This window comes from Rhineura floridana, chromosome 4, assembly GCF_030035675.1.
Source record: "Rhineura floridana isolate rRhiFlo1 chromosome 4, rRhiFlo1.hap2, whole genome shotgun sequence".
In the NCBI taxonomy this organism is placed as follows: Eukaryota; Metazoa; Chordata; class Lepidosauria; order Squamata; family Rhineuridae; genus Rhineura; species Rhineura floridana.
In genome coordinates, this window is record NC_084483.1 from 121086151 (window position 1) to 121101532 (window position 15382).

The 15382-nt window shown below is 44.9% G+C and overlaps 1 protein-coding gene across 14 annotated transcripts in view; it reads left to right on the plus strand.

Annotated features, from left to right (window-relative positions):
• ARID1B (AT-rich interaction domain 1B) overlaps positions 1 to 15382 on the plus strand; it is a 620767-nt gene that overhangs the window by 168357 nt on the left and 437028 nt on the right. For 11 of the 14 annotated variants that reach the window (XM_061624213.1, XM_061624203.1, XM_061624204.1 and 8 more), the window contains exon 3: positions 7946 to 8083. The exons of 1 other annotated variant lie outside the window; for it this stretch is intronic. In XM_061624213.1, the coding sequence (XP_061480197.1) occupies positions 7946 to 8083 (138 nt within the window). Of the gene's footprint in view, positions 1 to 6974; positions 7052 to 7388; positions 7494 to 7945; positions 8084 to 15382 lie in introns of those variants that run through there. 2 more of the 14 variants (XM_061624215.1, XM_061624214.1) reach the window with 2 other exon arrangements.

Here is a 15382-nt window from a genome sequence, read left to right on the forward strand (position 1 = left end):
TTATTTAACATACGGTTTTAATTGTATATTGGTTGTTTGTCTGTTGTGCACTGCCCAGAGAGCTTTGGCTATGGGGCGGTATATAAATTTAATTAATAAATAAATAATAAATAAATACCAGCTGTGTCTGTTCCTGGAGGCAGTTGACTTGGCCCCAGTGACACATGCATTGATGACATTGAGGCTTGATTACTGTAACACACTCTATGTGGGGCTGCCTTTGAAAACGGTTCGGAAATTATACTTTGTTCAAAATGCAGCAGCCAGAATGTTAACTGGAGCACGGTGCAGGGAGCATATTACTCCTGTGCTTTATTGACTCCCACCTGGGTGGGTGAACTAGGACGAATTGATCTGACCTAGCTTTGTCAACCTAGATACTCAGTGCAACACCAGCACATGCTGCAAGAACAGGGGAGAGGAGCTGCTGTGGTCCACAGAACTTCCATCTCTGTCACCAGGAAACCACTCTATCTTGGAGCTGGCTGTGAGGGCCTGAACCTGGTGTCAGGCCAAGGAGACAGTAAACTAGGGTTGCTGCTGGTGTACCGTCCACCCTGCTGCCTGGCAGTTTCTCTGACCGAGCTGGTGAAGGCCATCTCGGCTGTGGTATTGGAGAAGTCCAGAATGATAGTCCTGGGTGATTTCAATGTCGATGCTGAAGCTGCCTCTAGTGTTCCGGCTTGGGACTTCATGGCCTCCATAACGACCATGGGGCTGTTTCAAGATGTCACTAGCCAGATGCATAGGGCAGAGCACACCCTCAACTTGGTTTTTGCTCCATATGGTGGAAGGGGTGGTCTGGAGATGGGGGTGTGGATGTCACCCCATTGTCATGGTCAGACCACTTCCTGGTGAAGTTTAGACTTATGGCTCCGATGCTCTCCTGCAGGGGTGGTGGACAGATTGAACAGGTGACCCTGTTGAAGCCCTTGTCACGCTGTGGAACAGTGAGGCACATCGGGCTCTTGACACTGTTGCCCCCGAGTGCCCTCTCCAGCATTGTGGAGCCAGGTTTGCACCTTGGTACACCAGTGAGCTAAGGGCAATGAAATAGGCTGGACGATGGCTAGAGCACAAGTGGTGCAAGACATGCTGTGTGGCTCATAGGGCATGAGTAAAACATCATAACCATTCCTACTGTGTAGCAGTAAGGGCAGCAAAGAAGGCCCACTTCTCTGCCACCATCGCATTGTCAAGTAGTCATCTAGTGGAGCTTTTCCGTATTGCCAGGGGTCTGTTGACATCAACTCCAGGAAATGGAGTTTTAGACCCTTTGGAGGCCCACTGTAAATTGCAAGGCACTGTGAGGGTAAAATTGCTTGCCTCCAAAGCAATGTTGATGCCTCATCCACATCTACTGTATTCTGCAGTATGGTGGCAGTGCAACATCTACTGCAACTTCCTGGGAACGGTTTCAACTGATGCAGCCTGATGACATGGACCAAGGTGCTTACGATGATGTGGCCAGCAACATATCCTCTCGACCCTTTCCCTTGGCTTATTAAAGCTTGCTGAGGGGGTTTGACCAAGTGGATCCATGGTGTGATCAAAGCTTTGTTGCGGGAGGGAGTGGTTCCAGACCCCCTGAAAGAAGTGGTGATCTGGCCGATCCTGAAAAAGCCTACCCTGGACCCATTCATTTGTGACAATTACCGACTGGTTGCAAATACCTCCTTCTTAGGGAAGTTGATTGAGAGGTTTTTGGCACAGCAATTGCAAGTACTCTTGGATGAAACAGATTATCTTGACCCATTCCAGACTGGATTCAGGCCTGGTTATGGGACTGAATTGGCCTTGGTTTCTCTGATGGATGACCTTTATCAGGAAAAGGACAGGAGGAGTGCAACCCTCTAAGCGGTTTTTGATGCCATTGACCATGGTATCCTTCTGGGCTGACTTGGTGTGGTGGGTATAAGAGGCACTGTTTTACAGTGGTTCTGATCCTATCTCCAAGGTTGTTTTCAGAGAATAGCATTGGGTGATTGTCTTTCAGCCCCCTGGCAGTAGTGCTGTGGGGTGCCACAGGGTACCATCTTGTACCCCATGCTATTTAACATGTATATGAAGTTATTGTGAGTGGTCCTCAGGAGATTTGTGGTGAGGTGTCAGCAGTACGCTGACGATACCTAGCTCTATTTCTCTGTAACATCTGAATCGGGAGAAGCTGTGCAAGCCCTTGACTGCTGCCTAGATTCGATGGTGGGCTGGATGAGGGCCAATAAACTGAGTCTGAATCCTAGCACGACCAAGGCCCTGTGGGTTTGTGATTCCCGACTTCAGATAATTGGTCAGTTGCCTGCTTTGGATGGATTCTTTCCCTCTGAAAGAGCAGGTCCATAGTCTGGGGGTGCTCCTGGATCCATCTTTGTTGCTAGAGGCCCAGGTGACCTCAGTGGGTAGGAGTTCCTTTTACCAGCTTCAGCTGGTAAGACAGCTGTGGCTGTTTCTGGTCTGGGATAGCTTGACCACTGTTGTCCATGTACTGGTAACCCCCAGGCTGGATTACTGTAATGCGCTCTATGTGGGGCTACCCTTGAGGTTGGTCCAGAAGCTACAGCTAGTACAAAATGAGGCGGCGAGACTGCTTACTGGGGCGGGTTATCGCCAGTATGTCACCCTGCTGCTGAAAGAACTGCACTGGCTGCCCATTTGCTACCAGGCCAAGTTCAAGGTTCTAGTTTTGGTGTACAAAGACCTTTACAGCTTGGGACCAGGATACCTGAAAGACCATCTTATCCCTTATATACCCAGTCAATCACCGCGCTCTGCAGGTGACGGCCTCATGCAGATACCATCTTATCAGGAGGTCCGTTCTGCACAACATAGGAAACGGACCTTTAGTGTAGTGGCACCTATCTTTGGAATTCCCTCCCCTTAAATATTAGACTGGTGCCATCTCTGTTATCTTTTCGGCACCTACTGAAGACCTTCCTCTTTCAACAAGCCTTTTAAGTCGAGACCTTGTTCCAGTCTGTTTCTGTGTTGGAATTGCTTTTTAATATGTTTTTAAACCTTGTTTTTTTAAAAAGGTGTTTTAAAGCTTTTTAAAAAAATGTTTTTAAAGATGTTTTGTTTTAAGAAAGTTTAAAGTCTGCTTTTATGATGTTTTAAAGTGTTTTTAGTGCTTTTGTTTGCTGCTTTGGGCTCCTACTGGGAGGAAGGTCAGGATATAAATCAATGAATGAATGAATGAATATATGTTCTTTTATATTAGACATATGTCTTTTGCAGCTGGCTGTAGTTGGTGGCTCTTGGGCTTCTAGTAAAACACAGGGTAGATCCCCGACTCTACAACAGCAGTGCTCTCCTGGTAATGGCCACAGTGCTACTCACTGAATGGGGATGAGGCAAATTCAGGGTTTGTGGTATTGCTGTTCTGCAGCAGGTGGGTACACATCTGCAGGCTGCTGCTGCCTTCTACCAAATTACCCCCAACCTTGCCACCTCAGTGTACTGTCATTCTGTTCCCCCCATGTTTCACTGCTGACCTAGGCTATCAAATTATTGGAAGAGTACTGTCTATATTTCTCTCTCTTGACTTTTAGGAGGAAATATAAAGTACACAACAGAATTTACATTACATTGATTTCAATAGGTTTTAAAAGACAAAGGAAGAAAAGTATAGTAGGTAATTTATACTGTGGTTTATAGAAGTACTGCAGTGGGCAGGTTCTGAAAAAGCCAGGGAGGCGATAAGACTGTTGGGTTAGGGCCTGGGGAGACCTGGGTTCAAATCAGCCATGAAACTCACTGTGTGAGTTTTGGGCTAGTCACCTTCTTAGCCTAAACTACCTCATTGGGTTATTCTGAGGATATATTGAGGAGGTGTAGGGTCATGTATGCCACATTGAGCTCTTTGCAGGAAAGTTGAGATATAAAGGAAATGACATTAAATAATTAAGGCTATAATCCTATGCACATTTGCTTGAGAGTAAGCTCCATTGAACAGTGAATGTTACTTTTGAGTAAACCTGCTTGGGACTATGTTGTTAAGACACAAGGGCTAACTATTGCCCACAGTTTGTATTATTTATTAATAACTATCAATGTGTTATCTAGCCATTAAATTATTTTATTATTGCAGTTATGACTACAGCTATTATTCATTAATAATCATGCCACAAGGGTTTGCAGCAACTTTTAAGCAGACTTTCTGGACTCTATTTTTGTGGCACAATCTGAAGAGTAGCTGTTCTACTCCGTAGCAAGCAACAATGTCACATGATGACACATAATATTTATTGATAAATTACCTAGTATTTAAAGGATAGAATTGAATTTAGATGTTAAAGGTTGTAATTTTATGTTCACTTTCATTTCAGGAATAAGCCCCATTAAACTCAGTGGAACTTCTGAATAAACACAGGGTTACACCGTAACTTCAGATTAATTAATTAATTAATTAATTAATTAATTAAATTTATACCCCACCTTATGGCCAAAAGGCCCTCAAGGCAGCTTACAAAAACACAACTATAGCAGTACATACATCAATAAAAACACAGATTGGCTCTTCTTCAGCTTTTTCAGGACCTGATCTTCGTGACTCTCAAAAACGCCATCCTCCATTTTGTAACTTAGAGACAAGAGACCTTTCATTTTCCTCTTCACGCTTCTCTGGTCCTGTTTGTACGCAGCAGCCACGTTGGTGATAACAATCTCTTTCACTGCGTGCTGCTGCTCCTGAACTGCAGTGGTAAATGATGGGAGGACGCTGGTTTTGAAGGGACGTGCCTTGTTCCTTGAGGGAGTCCTTAATGTATTCAGCCTCTGCTGGTATTCGGCGTCCTCGGGTCGGAAGTCGTCGGCAATGGCCTCCCAGCGCAGGTTGAAGTGGGGCAGGTGGTGCAAGAGGCTCACCCACCAGGGCAGTGAGTAACTCGCTCCCATCGGCATGCCCGGTCAGAGGAGAGGCAAGGCGAAGCGAGGGAAGACGTTCCTTCTCTCTTCCTCGCTTTCCCGGCGACTCGGCTCGGCTCACTGTGGGGAGCAGCGAGGTGGCAGCGGCGGTGGCAGTGGAACTGAAGAAAATTTCAAGGCAGTGCTGCTATAGGCCCTGTGGCATTGTTGATGCTCCCGTCTTCTCTATTGAGCCTTGAATAATGGCTAAGGCTGTAGATCAGTGGTAGAGTTCATGTTTTGCATGAGAAGGATCATAGGTTCAATCCCTGGCATCTCCAGGTGGGGCTGGAATGACGCCTGCCTGAAATCCTGAAGAACTGCTGCCAATCAGTGTTGACATAACTGATTAGTTGGGTCAGTGGTCTGATTCAACATAAGTCAACTTCCTGTTGACCAAACGTTACTACCAACATCCAGATTTTTTTAGATTCTGGACCATTTGCCTGTATTCAAACTGGGAGGCAAAGGGCATCATCACAGTTCATGGATCCATTCTAGTCAAGAAAAGAGAAGGTTGTGGAGGGGTGCGGGCTGGTGAGAGTCCTACAGGTCACACAGAGAGTCTGGAGGGCCAGATTTGTTCTCTTGGATCTGAGGTTTCCACCCCTGATGTTAAACTGTCCCAGCAAACTGCAAAATCTCAAAGCCACCATTTTCTGATGTTGAAATTAAGCCTAGGCATTGCCTGGATCCTAAGTCTTTCTCCCTACCCACTTTACTAAACTACTGGTACGTCCATCTTCTTTCAAGATAGCAATTTTCATTTGTCTGAGCCCACAGGGGCCACTCAAGCTCTACTTCATAGTCTTAGGGTCTTCCCTCCCAGCTTTTCTCTCTTCATTACCTCTCTGCTTTCCTTTCATCTCTTCCTACATTCCCCTCAAAATGATGCTGCAATCCTATCCCAACCCCACTTACCTGGGACTTACTTCTGAGTAAACATGGCTAGGATTGTACTGTAAGCAGACATATAAATAAACTCTCTTCCCTCCCTTTCTCTGCCTCCCCAAACTTTCTTCTGTGAGGGTGGAATCATAACCCTTCTTACCTGGGAGTAAATCCCGCTGAACTAAATGGAATTTACTTTAGAGTAGGTATGGTTAGGATTGCACTGTGAACGTAAACCAAACTTACTTAAAAAAACAAACACCTAACAATTTAGACAGTCCATGCCTGTCTCTAGCCTCCCTGACAGGGATCACTCTTTTTTAAGGCAATCCTAACTCCCCTTACCTGTGAGTAAGCCCCATTGAAGGAAGTGGGACTTACTTCTGAGTAGACATTTTTAGAATTAATGTGAACTCTCAGAAGCTGTCCCCTGTCCCCCAGGTTTCTTCTGCTTCCCTGTCTCCTTTTGCCTTCTCTCAGGAAAGTAAGTTTCACTTGTTCAAGACCACATGAGTCTTGAACGCCATTTACGTTTGTAAAAAAATTTTTTTTTAGAATTAACAATTTAAAACATCCATTCCTAGCTCTAGCTTCCCTCACATTTTTAGGCACCCCTAATTCCACTTACCTGGGAGCATTTATTTATTTTATTTATTTATTAAATTTCTATACCGCCCCATAGCCGAAGCTCTCTGGGCAGTTTACAACATAAAAAATCAATTACAATATAAAATATACAATTCAGCTTTGATACAGTTAAAAGGAAAAACAATGCCACATTTTAAGTAAACATAAGTAAACAATAAATCTCATAACATAATAACGGAATAAATAAAACAAACAGAGCAGTTATAACACTATCTACAACATTCTCCAGTGTCTCATATAAAATAATACAAAAACAACAACACATTTTACAAAACTAAACAATGAAATAAGAGCTAGCTAGCATTACAAATAACATAATAAAAACCTAACAGAGTAATAAAACAAGGAATCTTCCATGATCTTCTGATCTTTTGTCTCCAGGCTACCTCAAGACGATGCTAAGTGCAACGCTAAGTGTGCACTTTGCACGATGCCGAGGCAGGCCCTCTTCTTTATATACCTGGAGCAGGGAAGACACAGGATGGCAGAGTTGTGGAGTAATTGGAGCAAGTGGCCCCAGCTGCCCCAGCAGACAGACTCTCTCAAACACAGCATTCTTCCACACACACCCAGCTTCAGGCAGCCCCTCTTCTTTATATACCTGGAGCAGGTATATAAAGCACTGAACTCAGTGGGACTTACTTCTGAGTAGACTTTTAAAACAATTGCAGTGTGAATTGTCCAAAGCCCCCCCCCTTTGTTTTTTGCCTCCTTCCTTCCTTCAAGCTCATTCATTGGCAGCACACAGAAACTTTGCTTCAGGCTGGTGTCCTTTCCCTCTTTCTTGCCCTTGCTTCCATTTTAGGTTTATTCCTCTTTCCTGCTCCGTGGCTCCAGCAATTGACGTTTCCTTGAGGTCATTTCTGATTGGCAGCAGCTACTGCTGCTAGAACAAAGCCTCAGGCTCTCCCTAAACTAATTGGTCACGATGAACTCCATGTGGATGGCATAGAGGGAGAGTCAACACATGAACAAAAGACCTTTTTCTTCTGGGGGCTGGTTATTTTCAAGTCACCACATGTAGATTCTTTCTCAAGAGCAGCTGAACCCAGGTGCAGAGGGCTTGTACCTGTGTACAGAGTTACTTGCGAATACCCCTTTTGTGACCACTCAGATTATGCGCTCCATTAGCAAACACTGATTAATAGATAATGGATTCTTTGGATGGTGCAGGCAGAAAAATCTTATTCAGTAAAACCAGTATTGGAGAATGAATTTGAAGAGAATATGACTGAAATAGAGTTATGATTGTAGTAAAGGATATTCATTTGTTTAAGCTTATAATTAAATCTTTCTCTCTTTGTGCTTCTCCCTTCCTAGAATGATTTGTTTATTTGGAAATCCCATTAAGACAGATGTCTCCGTCAAGACATTTAGGACTGTTACGATCGAATACTTTGAAATTGGTTAGGATCCTATCAGTATAAATGTGGGTAGGAATGCAAACTTAGCGCTTTACTTATCTCCTGAATCCATATCTGTTTTGGCTATTTTTTTCTAACAGATGCCTCCTCAGTATGGTCCACAAGGTGTAAGTGGTTACTGCCAACAGCCATATTACAACCAGCAGCCACAAGCTCAGCATCTGCCATCCCAGGCGCAGTATCTGTCTCAGGCCCAGCAGAGGTACCAGACACAGCAGGTGAGCCAAACTGTATATGGATCTCATGTTGATACATTTTCTAAATGTAATGTAAGAGAGAATTAACCAAGGAGACATAATTGAGCTAACATTTTAACAATTTAACCAGCTTTTGCAGCTGTCTTTATTTTAAATTATACCATCTGATTTGCCATGATTTTTAGCTAAACATGTCAGGATTAAAATTATGCTTTCTGGGCTTCCTTATTTCAAGATAAAATTGTCAAAATATATTGTGTTGTTTCCTTCATCTTCCTGATAGTTTAAAAATTACTGAAATATCGTTTTGGTATGTATCCAATTTTATTTGTACATAATACATATTTATTTTGATAATTTATAAACAACCTAATACTGCAGTTTCTAAACAGTATACAATAGGGATACAGGAGGAATGCAGCATAAAATAAAATTAACACACACACACAGAGCAAACCTTACTTAAAATGCCTGCTGAAATTGTCTTTTCCAAGTGTCACACCTCTAGCCAGTTCTACTGTAGCTGTAGAGCTCTGCAGACAGATGAGGATTGTTTATAGAAGAAGGATCAGCTACGAAAAGTCCTAAACAGATGGTACTTTTCCTCTGTTCCTCACATGGTGTGCTTAAGTGAGCCAGGGCTGTTAGAAGTAGCTGAGGTCAATGATGACCAACTGGCTGTGATCCACTGGTTGAGAGTCTGGCTGAGAGCAATTTAAAAAGTGATCATATATATACTGTACGTTCTGTAAAATGCAATGATTTTGGCTTTTACAACTGATTTTATTTTTTTCAAGTTGTAGAGAGGGTATATAATGTAAGCAGATTAGTACACATGATCAACAGCTGGACTAGTGTGCATCACCAGTTTGTGGGAGAGGCTGGTGTGCACTGCGTGGTGGGACTGCTGAGATTTTCCAGCAAAAGTTGATGTTCTCTGAGGTACGCACATTTTAAGATACTTTAGGAAATATTGTTTAGCAGTTAAAATTGTGGTGACTTTACATAAGAGCATAACCACAACAAATACATAGAACTCATGAAAATAGAATGATACAGTGCAATCCTATACCTGTCTACTCAGAAGTAAGCTCCATCAAATTCAGTGGACTCCCAGGAAAGTGCCACTAAATTGCAGGTCTGTATAGGATTGCAGCCCTAATTTTGCATTGCAAGTTAGGTGTGCTAAAATGGGAATGTTCCAGCTAGTTTCTATTCTGTGGCTATATCCAATTATGCAATCCAAACCAAACATTTATTTTAATGGATGTTAATATGAACAAGACAGCATTTATGTGTTCAAACCAAAATAAAAATGTGGATCTTATTTATAAAATAACTAAGTTCAGGAGAGGTGAAAAGGTGGCTCAATATGCTAAGCACTTAAAGCTTACAAGCAAGAAGTATGCTGTATTGGAGAGATTTTGTTATCCTTAGTTCAGGTAAGTATGTTGGTAGGCTATGTTCCAGCATAGTCCCAGGAATAACCACAGTTTAAGAACTGTCTGGAAAAAGAAGCAATCAGACAGGAAAAGTGAAACCAAAGTGAATCGAGTCTGTATTCTTTTGCATGCTAGCAAAATGGAGTTACTAAAGATTTGTACAACTTACGTGCATTGTGTCATTTAATTAGTAGGTGAAACAGACACCATTATAAAAAATATTTGTTTTAGATAAGAATAGCATTAAACTAATAAAAGAAGTAGTGCCAATTGTTCTCCCTATTTCATTTTCTTTTTTTTTATCATTAATTTTTATTCAAATTTTCAAAGACAAAAAAAAAAAAAAACAATTAAACAATAAAATAAAATGCCGACTTCCGATTTGTCGCAGATCAGTTATAGGTCTAGAATATATAACAATCCTATCTCTAAAATTATATTATAAAATCACTTTCCTCCAGTAATTATCTTAATTAATCATCAAATCTCATAAACATTATTTTATTCTTTCCACAAAAAGTCAGAGAGGTTTCGATTTCTTGAAAGATATATCTTTCAATTTTTCTCCAAATAAACATGTCGCTTAATCCATCTAATTCAAATCTGTTAGGCCCAATAATTTCAATAGCCATTCTTCCATTATCTATATTAACTCCATCTTCCATCTTCAATAATCCTGTTAAGTCCAGTAATTTCAGTAGCCATTCTTCCGTTATCAATATCCCATAATAATCTTATCATAGCCATAGTCCAAGTAAACATATCAATTAATCCATCTCGTCAAATCTGTTAAGTCCAATAATTTCCATAACCATTCTTCCATTATCAATATTAATTCCATCTTCCATCTTCAGTAGTCCTGTTAAATCCAGTGGTTTCAGTATCCATTCATCCATTATCAGTATCCCATGATGATCTTGCTGTCATAGCCATAGTCATATAACAAGAGTCTGATGGGAATTTCCCCCATCACAAATACGTCTTTGCCATCAATTCTGAATATGTTGTTGAAATATTGTTGTAAAGTCACATCTCTGTTCTGGGTGCATCTCTGCTCTGTCACATATTTGTAGTTAATTCCATAATTTTCCATAGGAAGGGGCCATCACCGTGGGGATAGTTCCACCTATCGTGCGAAGGCAAGAATGTTTTTGAAGTCAAGACTAGGGGCGTCATGCCCCTCCCACTCTCCAGTTCATTCTTGCCTTCGTACGAACAAGATTGGAATTTCACATAGCATTTAGCTAAGTCTCGTATTTGTCCTTAAATCTTTTCTCTTTTTCTGTGTGTGTTTAGCCTCTGAGGGTTCCCTCAGGAACCGCGGCTGCGGCTTCCTCACCCTTCCCTCAGAGCTATTCAATCCATTTTATTAACTTGATTGGGGGCTCCCTCTGAGACCGCGGCTGCGGCTCTCTTCTTTTTGGTAGTTTCTAGCCCCCACCCCACCCCCGCTCAGTTGTCTCTCTAGCCAGGGGGCTTCCTCAAGGACCGCGGCTGCGGTTCTCCCCTTTTGATCGCTTCTGATCGCGTTAACCTCCCCCCCCTGATCGGTTGCCGCGGCTGCGGCTTATCCGATCTCAGCGGGAGCTCGCAGCTGCGGCTCCCGCCGTTAACCCTCTGCCTCAGATCGCCCTTGCAACGTGGCTTAAATCCCACTGAGGGCTTTTCAGACCGCGACCGCGGCTCTCTCTGCGGTGGCGGCCGTTTTCCCCTTCCTGTTTTCTCCACGGATTTTTTTTGGAGCCGCTACTGCGGGTTTTGGCGGCCGTTTTCCCCTACCTGTTTTCTCCAGGGATTTTTTGGAGCCGCTACTGCGGTTTTTGGCGAGATCGTGCTGGGCAGCCCTTCCCCCAGTTCGCCTCTGACGGCCGCCATTGCTTCTTCCCTCTCTGTCATTTTTTTTTCCCGCTCCTTTTTTCCGGGCGCCATTTTTTCTTTCAGAATTCGAATTTCCCGCCCTTTTTGTTCCCCTTATTATCGGATACCTCCCCTGCAGACTATCTATCCGTACGTGTGTGTATATGTGCTGCTGACTAATTTACACACGACTGATTTACACACATTACTGTGGCTGTAATCATAGTGGCTGAATTGTACTATCAAGGCTGGAGCTCCAATCCTAGTGGGCTGGATTGTATTATTAAGGCTGGAGCTTTAATCCTAGTGGCTGGATTACATTATCAAGGCTGGAGTTTTAATCCTAGTGGCTGGATTACATTATCAAGGCTGGAACTTTAATCCTAGTGGCTGGATTACATTATCAAGGCTGGAGCTTTAATATCAGTGGCTGATTTGTATTAAATCTGATTTACATTACGTATCCTACCCCCTATGGGGCCGTGAACAAGCCAAAAAACCCAGCCTACAGCACTAATCTGAGTGTGCCTACTCTAAACAGCCTATATTATATTAACGCTGATACCTCTGTGCATTCTGCCCCCTCCGTGGCAGTGCATTCGCCATCTGCCAGTGTATTCTACCCCCTCCGTGGTAGTACGCTGTGCCAGTTCGGGTCTTTACATCCTGCCCCCTCCGTGGCAGTGTACTGCACCCAGGTTCATATAAGATGGCAGAACAGCCAGGCATGTCACCATCAACACACATGGTGCCAGATCAGCCAGACATGCCACAATCAGCCAAGCCACAACATACTAACACGTCTAAGACCAGACATGCCAAAGCACTGGCTAAGACAAAACATCTTTCCAGCCATAGTAAACCAAAGCGCCCTCGTTATGTTTCTGTGCCAACAACCAACACAGCACAGACACACATAAGTGATATTTTCCATTCTCCTGCTACTGCCTCTGACGAGGAAGAGTTTGTTGGCTTTCCCCCTCACGGTTCGCCTAACGAACCTACCTCTGGCTTACCGCCTCAGACATCTGTTCCAATAGCCCACCAGGCACATACATCTCACACATCTGGTCTGCAGCTGTCTCCTGATTTCCTCTCTCAACTCCAAGCCATGCTGGCTTATTTCACACGAATGCAGTCACTACCACAGGTTCCTGCCATACCCCCACTCAACATGGACCAACGTGCGTCCCATGCTGCTCATCCTTCCTGCTCACCAGATCCTTTCGATGTAGCCAGAGGCAGATGTACGGACGAAGCCTCGTATGCGGAGGAGTTAACTTTCACTGACCATGTTGAAGGAGACGACTGGAGCGACTATTCAGATCATGAGGAGGATACATCGTATCGCTTGTTCAATACCTCAGATTACCAACCGCTCGCACGTAGGGTACTTCATACCCTTGGTCTCCAGACTACGCCTTCAACTTCGTCCGCCCCAACTCTCAAAGGGGCCAAGGTCCTCAAATCCCCTGCACCTACTGAACACTACATCCCGGTGCCGGACCCAATTGCCAAATTAGCTTCCGAAGAATGGGCCCACCCACTCAAAGCTCGACGCTTCAAGAACACGGCTGACAGACTTTACGCCCTAGCCCCAGACTTCGCCACCAAGTTAGATGTCCCTGGCATAGACGAACCGATCGCTCGCCTCGTTTCGCAATCTATCTTGCCCAGGGAAGGGGAATCCCACCTAAAAGATACTACTGAACGTCGAATAGACTTCGCCCTCCGCAAGAACCACGAGGCCACTGCCCTATCCATGCGTGCCTCCGCTTCAGCCTCCATTTTCTCCAGAGCATCTATGATGTGGCTGGATGACCTTCTAGAGGATGATAACCCTGATCCTGTCGCCTTTAAAAGAGCACTATTGAAACTACGTAAGACAGCAGCCTTTGTGGCCGACGCCACTTTGGATGCCACCCAATTAGGGGCACGAGCCATGACGACTCAAATAGTCGCTCGTCGCACCCTCTGGCTTCGTCACTGGCAAGCTGATTCAGCGGCCAGATTGAACCTGTCCAAGGCTCCTTACTCCGGATCTCTTCTCTTCGGTGAGGAAGCTCTAAAGGCAGTTCTGGTTGACCCAAAAGACGCCCACAAACCGGTTCTAGCCACAGTCAAGAACATCGACCACAGGCCCTTCAGGCGATTTCCATCCTTTCGTTCTAACCAGCCCTTTCGAGGAACGCGACCAGGAGGACGAGGCCGCGATTTCAGACCCTATGATTCCAACGCATTCAGGGGCTCCTGGAACCGACGCCCCCAGGGCAGAGGTCAGTACCAAGGGCGCAGGGGCAACTCATCGTCCTCATATAGGGGAGGTCCTCGCCTACACAAGTAGTATTAACGCCATCCCCATAGGTGGCAGATTACTTAATTTTGGAGATCGATGGCTGCGCCTTACTACGGTCCCCTGGATCAGGGACCTCTTCACTTATGGCTATACCATAGAGTTCTGGGCAACCCCGTCAGACAGATTCCACCCGTCTCCTTGCCCAAGGGCACCAGCCAGGCACAACATCATGCAGACAGCTATACATCACCTCTTGCACATAGCGGCAATAGAGCCAGTTCCCACAACTGAGAGATCGGAAGGGGTGTACTCCCTCCTATTTGCTGTGCCAAAACGAGATTTATCTTGGAGGGCGGTATTGGACCTCAAGTTTGTCAACCGTTTTGTAACGTACCGCAGGTTCAAAATGGAATCTCTCCATTCCATTACCGAGAGTCTGCATGAAGGAGACTTCCTGGCTTCCATCGACCTTAAGGAAGCGTATCTCCATGTACCCATTTGCATAGCCCACAGAAAGTTTCTTCGGTTTGCCTTCGGCCACCAACATTTTCAATACAGAGCGATGCCATTTGGCCTCTCCTCTGCTCCAAGAGTATTTTCCAAGGTGCTACTCATCCTAGTGGCTTACCTTCGGACCCAAGGGGTTCATATCTACCCATATTTGGACGATCTGCTTATACGGGCCAAATCTGAAGAGCTGGCTCATCATCATTTAATGATCACCCTCAATGTTTTGCAGACCTACGGCTGGCTGGTCAACTTCGACAAAAGCCATCTCCAACCTACCCAACGCCTACTACATCTTGGGGCAATGTTGGACACCCTGCAGGCAATGGCCTTCCTGTCTCCAGATCGCATCACTGCCATCACAAGCATCGCAAGGTCCCTGATGCAACAAACATCCGCAGACGTCATGCTTCTCGCCAGAGCACTCGGGATGTTTATCTCCACAATCCACATTGTACCCTGGGCTCGAGCTCACACTCGGCCCCTTCAGTGGACTCTGTTGCCTTTTCAAAAAGACATTGCCAGCTCCAACCATCGCAAAGTTCGTTTGAGCCCCGCTCTGCGCCTCTCCTTCCTCTGGTGGACCAAGGTTCAACACCTCTCCAAGGGCACGTCGTTCAGAGAACCCCGCAGAACCGTCGTGACCACAGACGCCAGCCTCATAGGTTGGGGAGCCCACTGCAACTCCCAATATGTTCAGGGGGTTTGGCCCAACGCAGAGCGAGCTCGAAGCATCAACTGGCTGGAACTAAAGGCTGTCCACTTGGCTCTATGTCATTTTCAGTCTCTGTTCCCTTTGCATCATGTGCTCATTCGAACAGACAACACGTGTGTAAAATCACATTTGAACAGACAAGGGGGCACCAGGTCTCGTCCTCTGCAGGACTTAGCCTCCCTCATCTTTGTCTGGGCAGAACAACATCTACAATCCCTGAAAGCAGAGCACCTCAAAGGGATTTTGAATGTGACAGCAGACTGGCTCAGCAGACAACAGGTCTTCCCGGGAGAATGGAAACTTCATCCTGCCATTTTCCATCGTCTCCAGTGTCGGTTCGGCGCCCTCTCAGTTGACCTGTTTGCTTCCAGTCACAATTGCCAGCTTCCCAGGTACTTTGCCCGATACCTGGACTCAACAGCAGAAGCAGTGGATGCTCTGACAACACCGTGGCCAGACGGTCTATTGTACGCCTTTCCTCCCATACCATTGTTAGCCAAAAC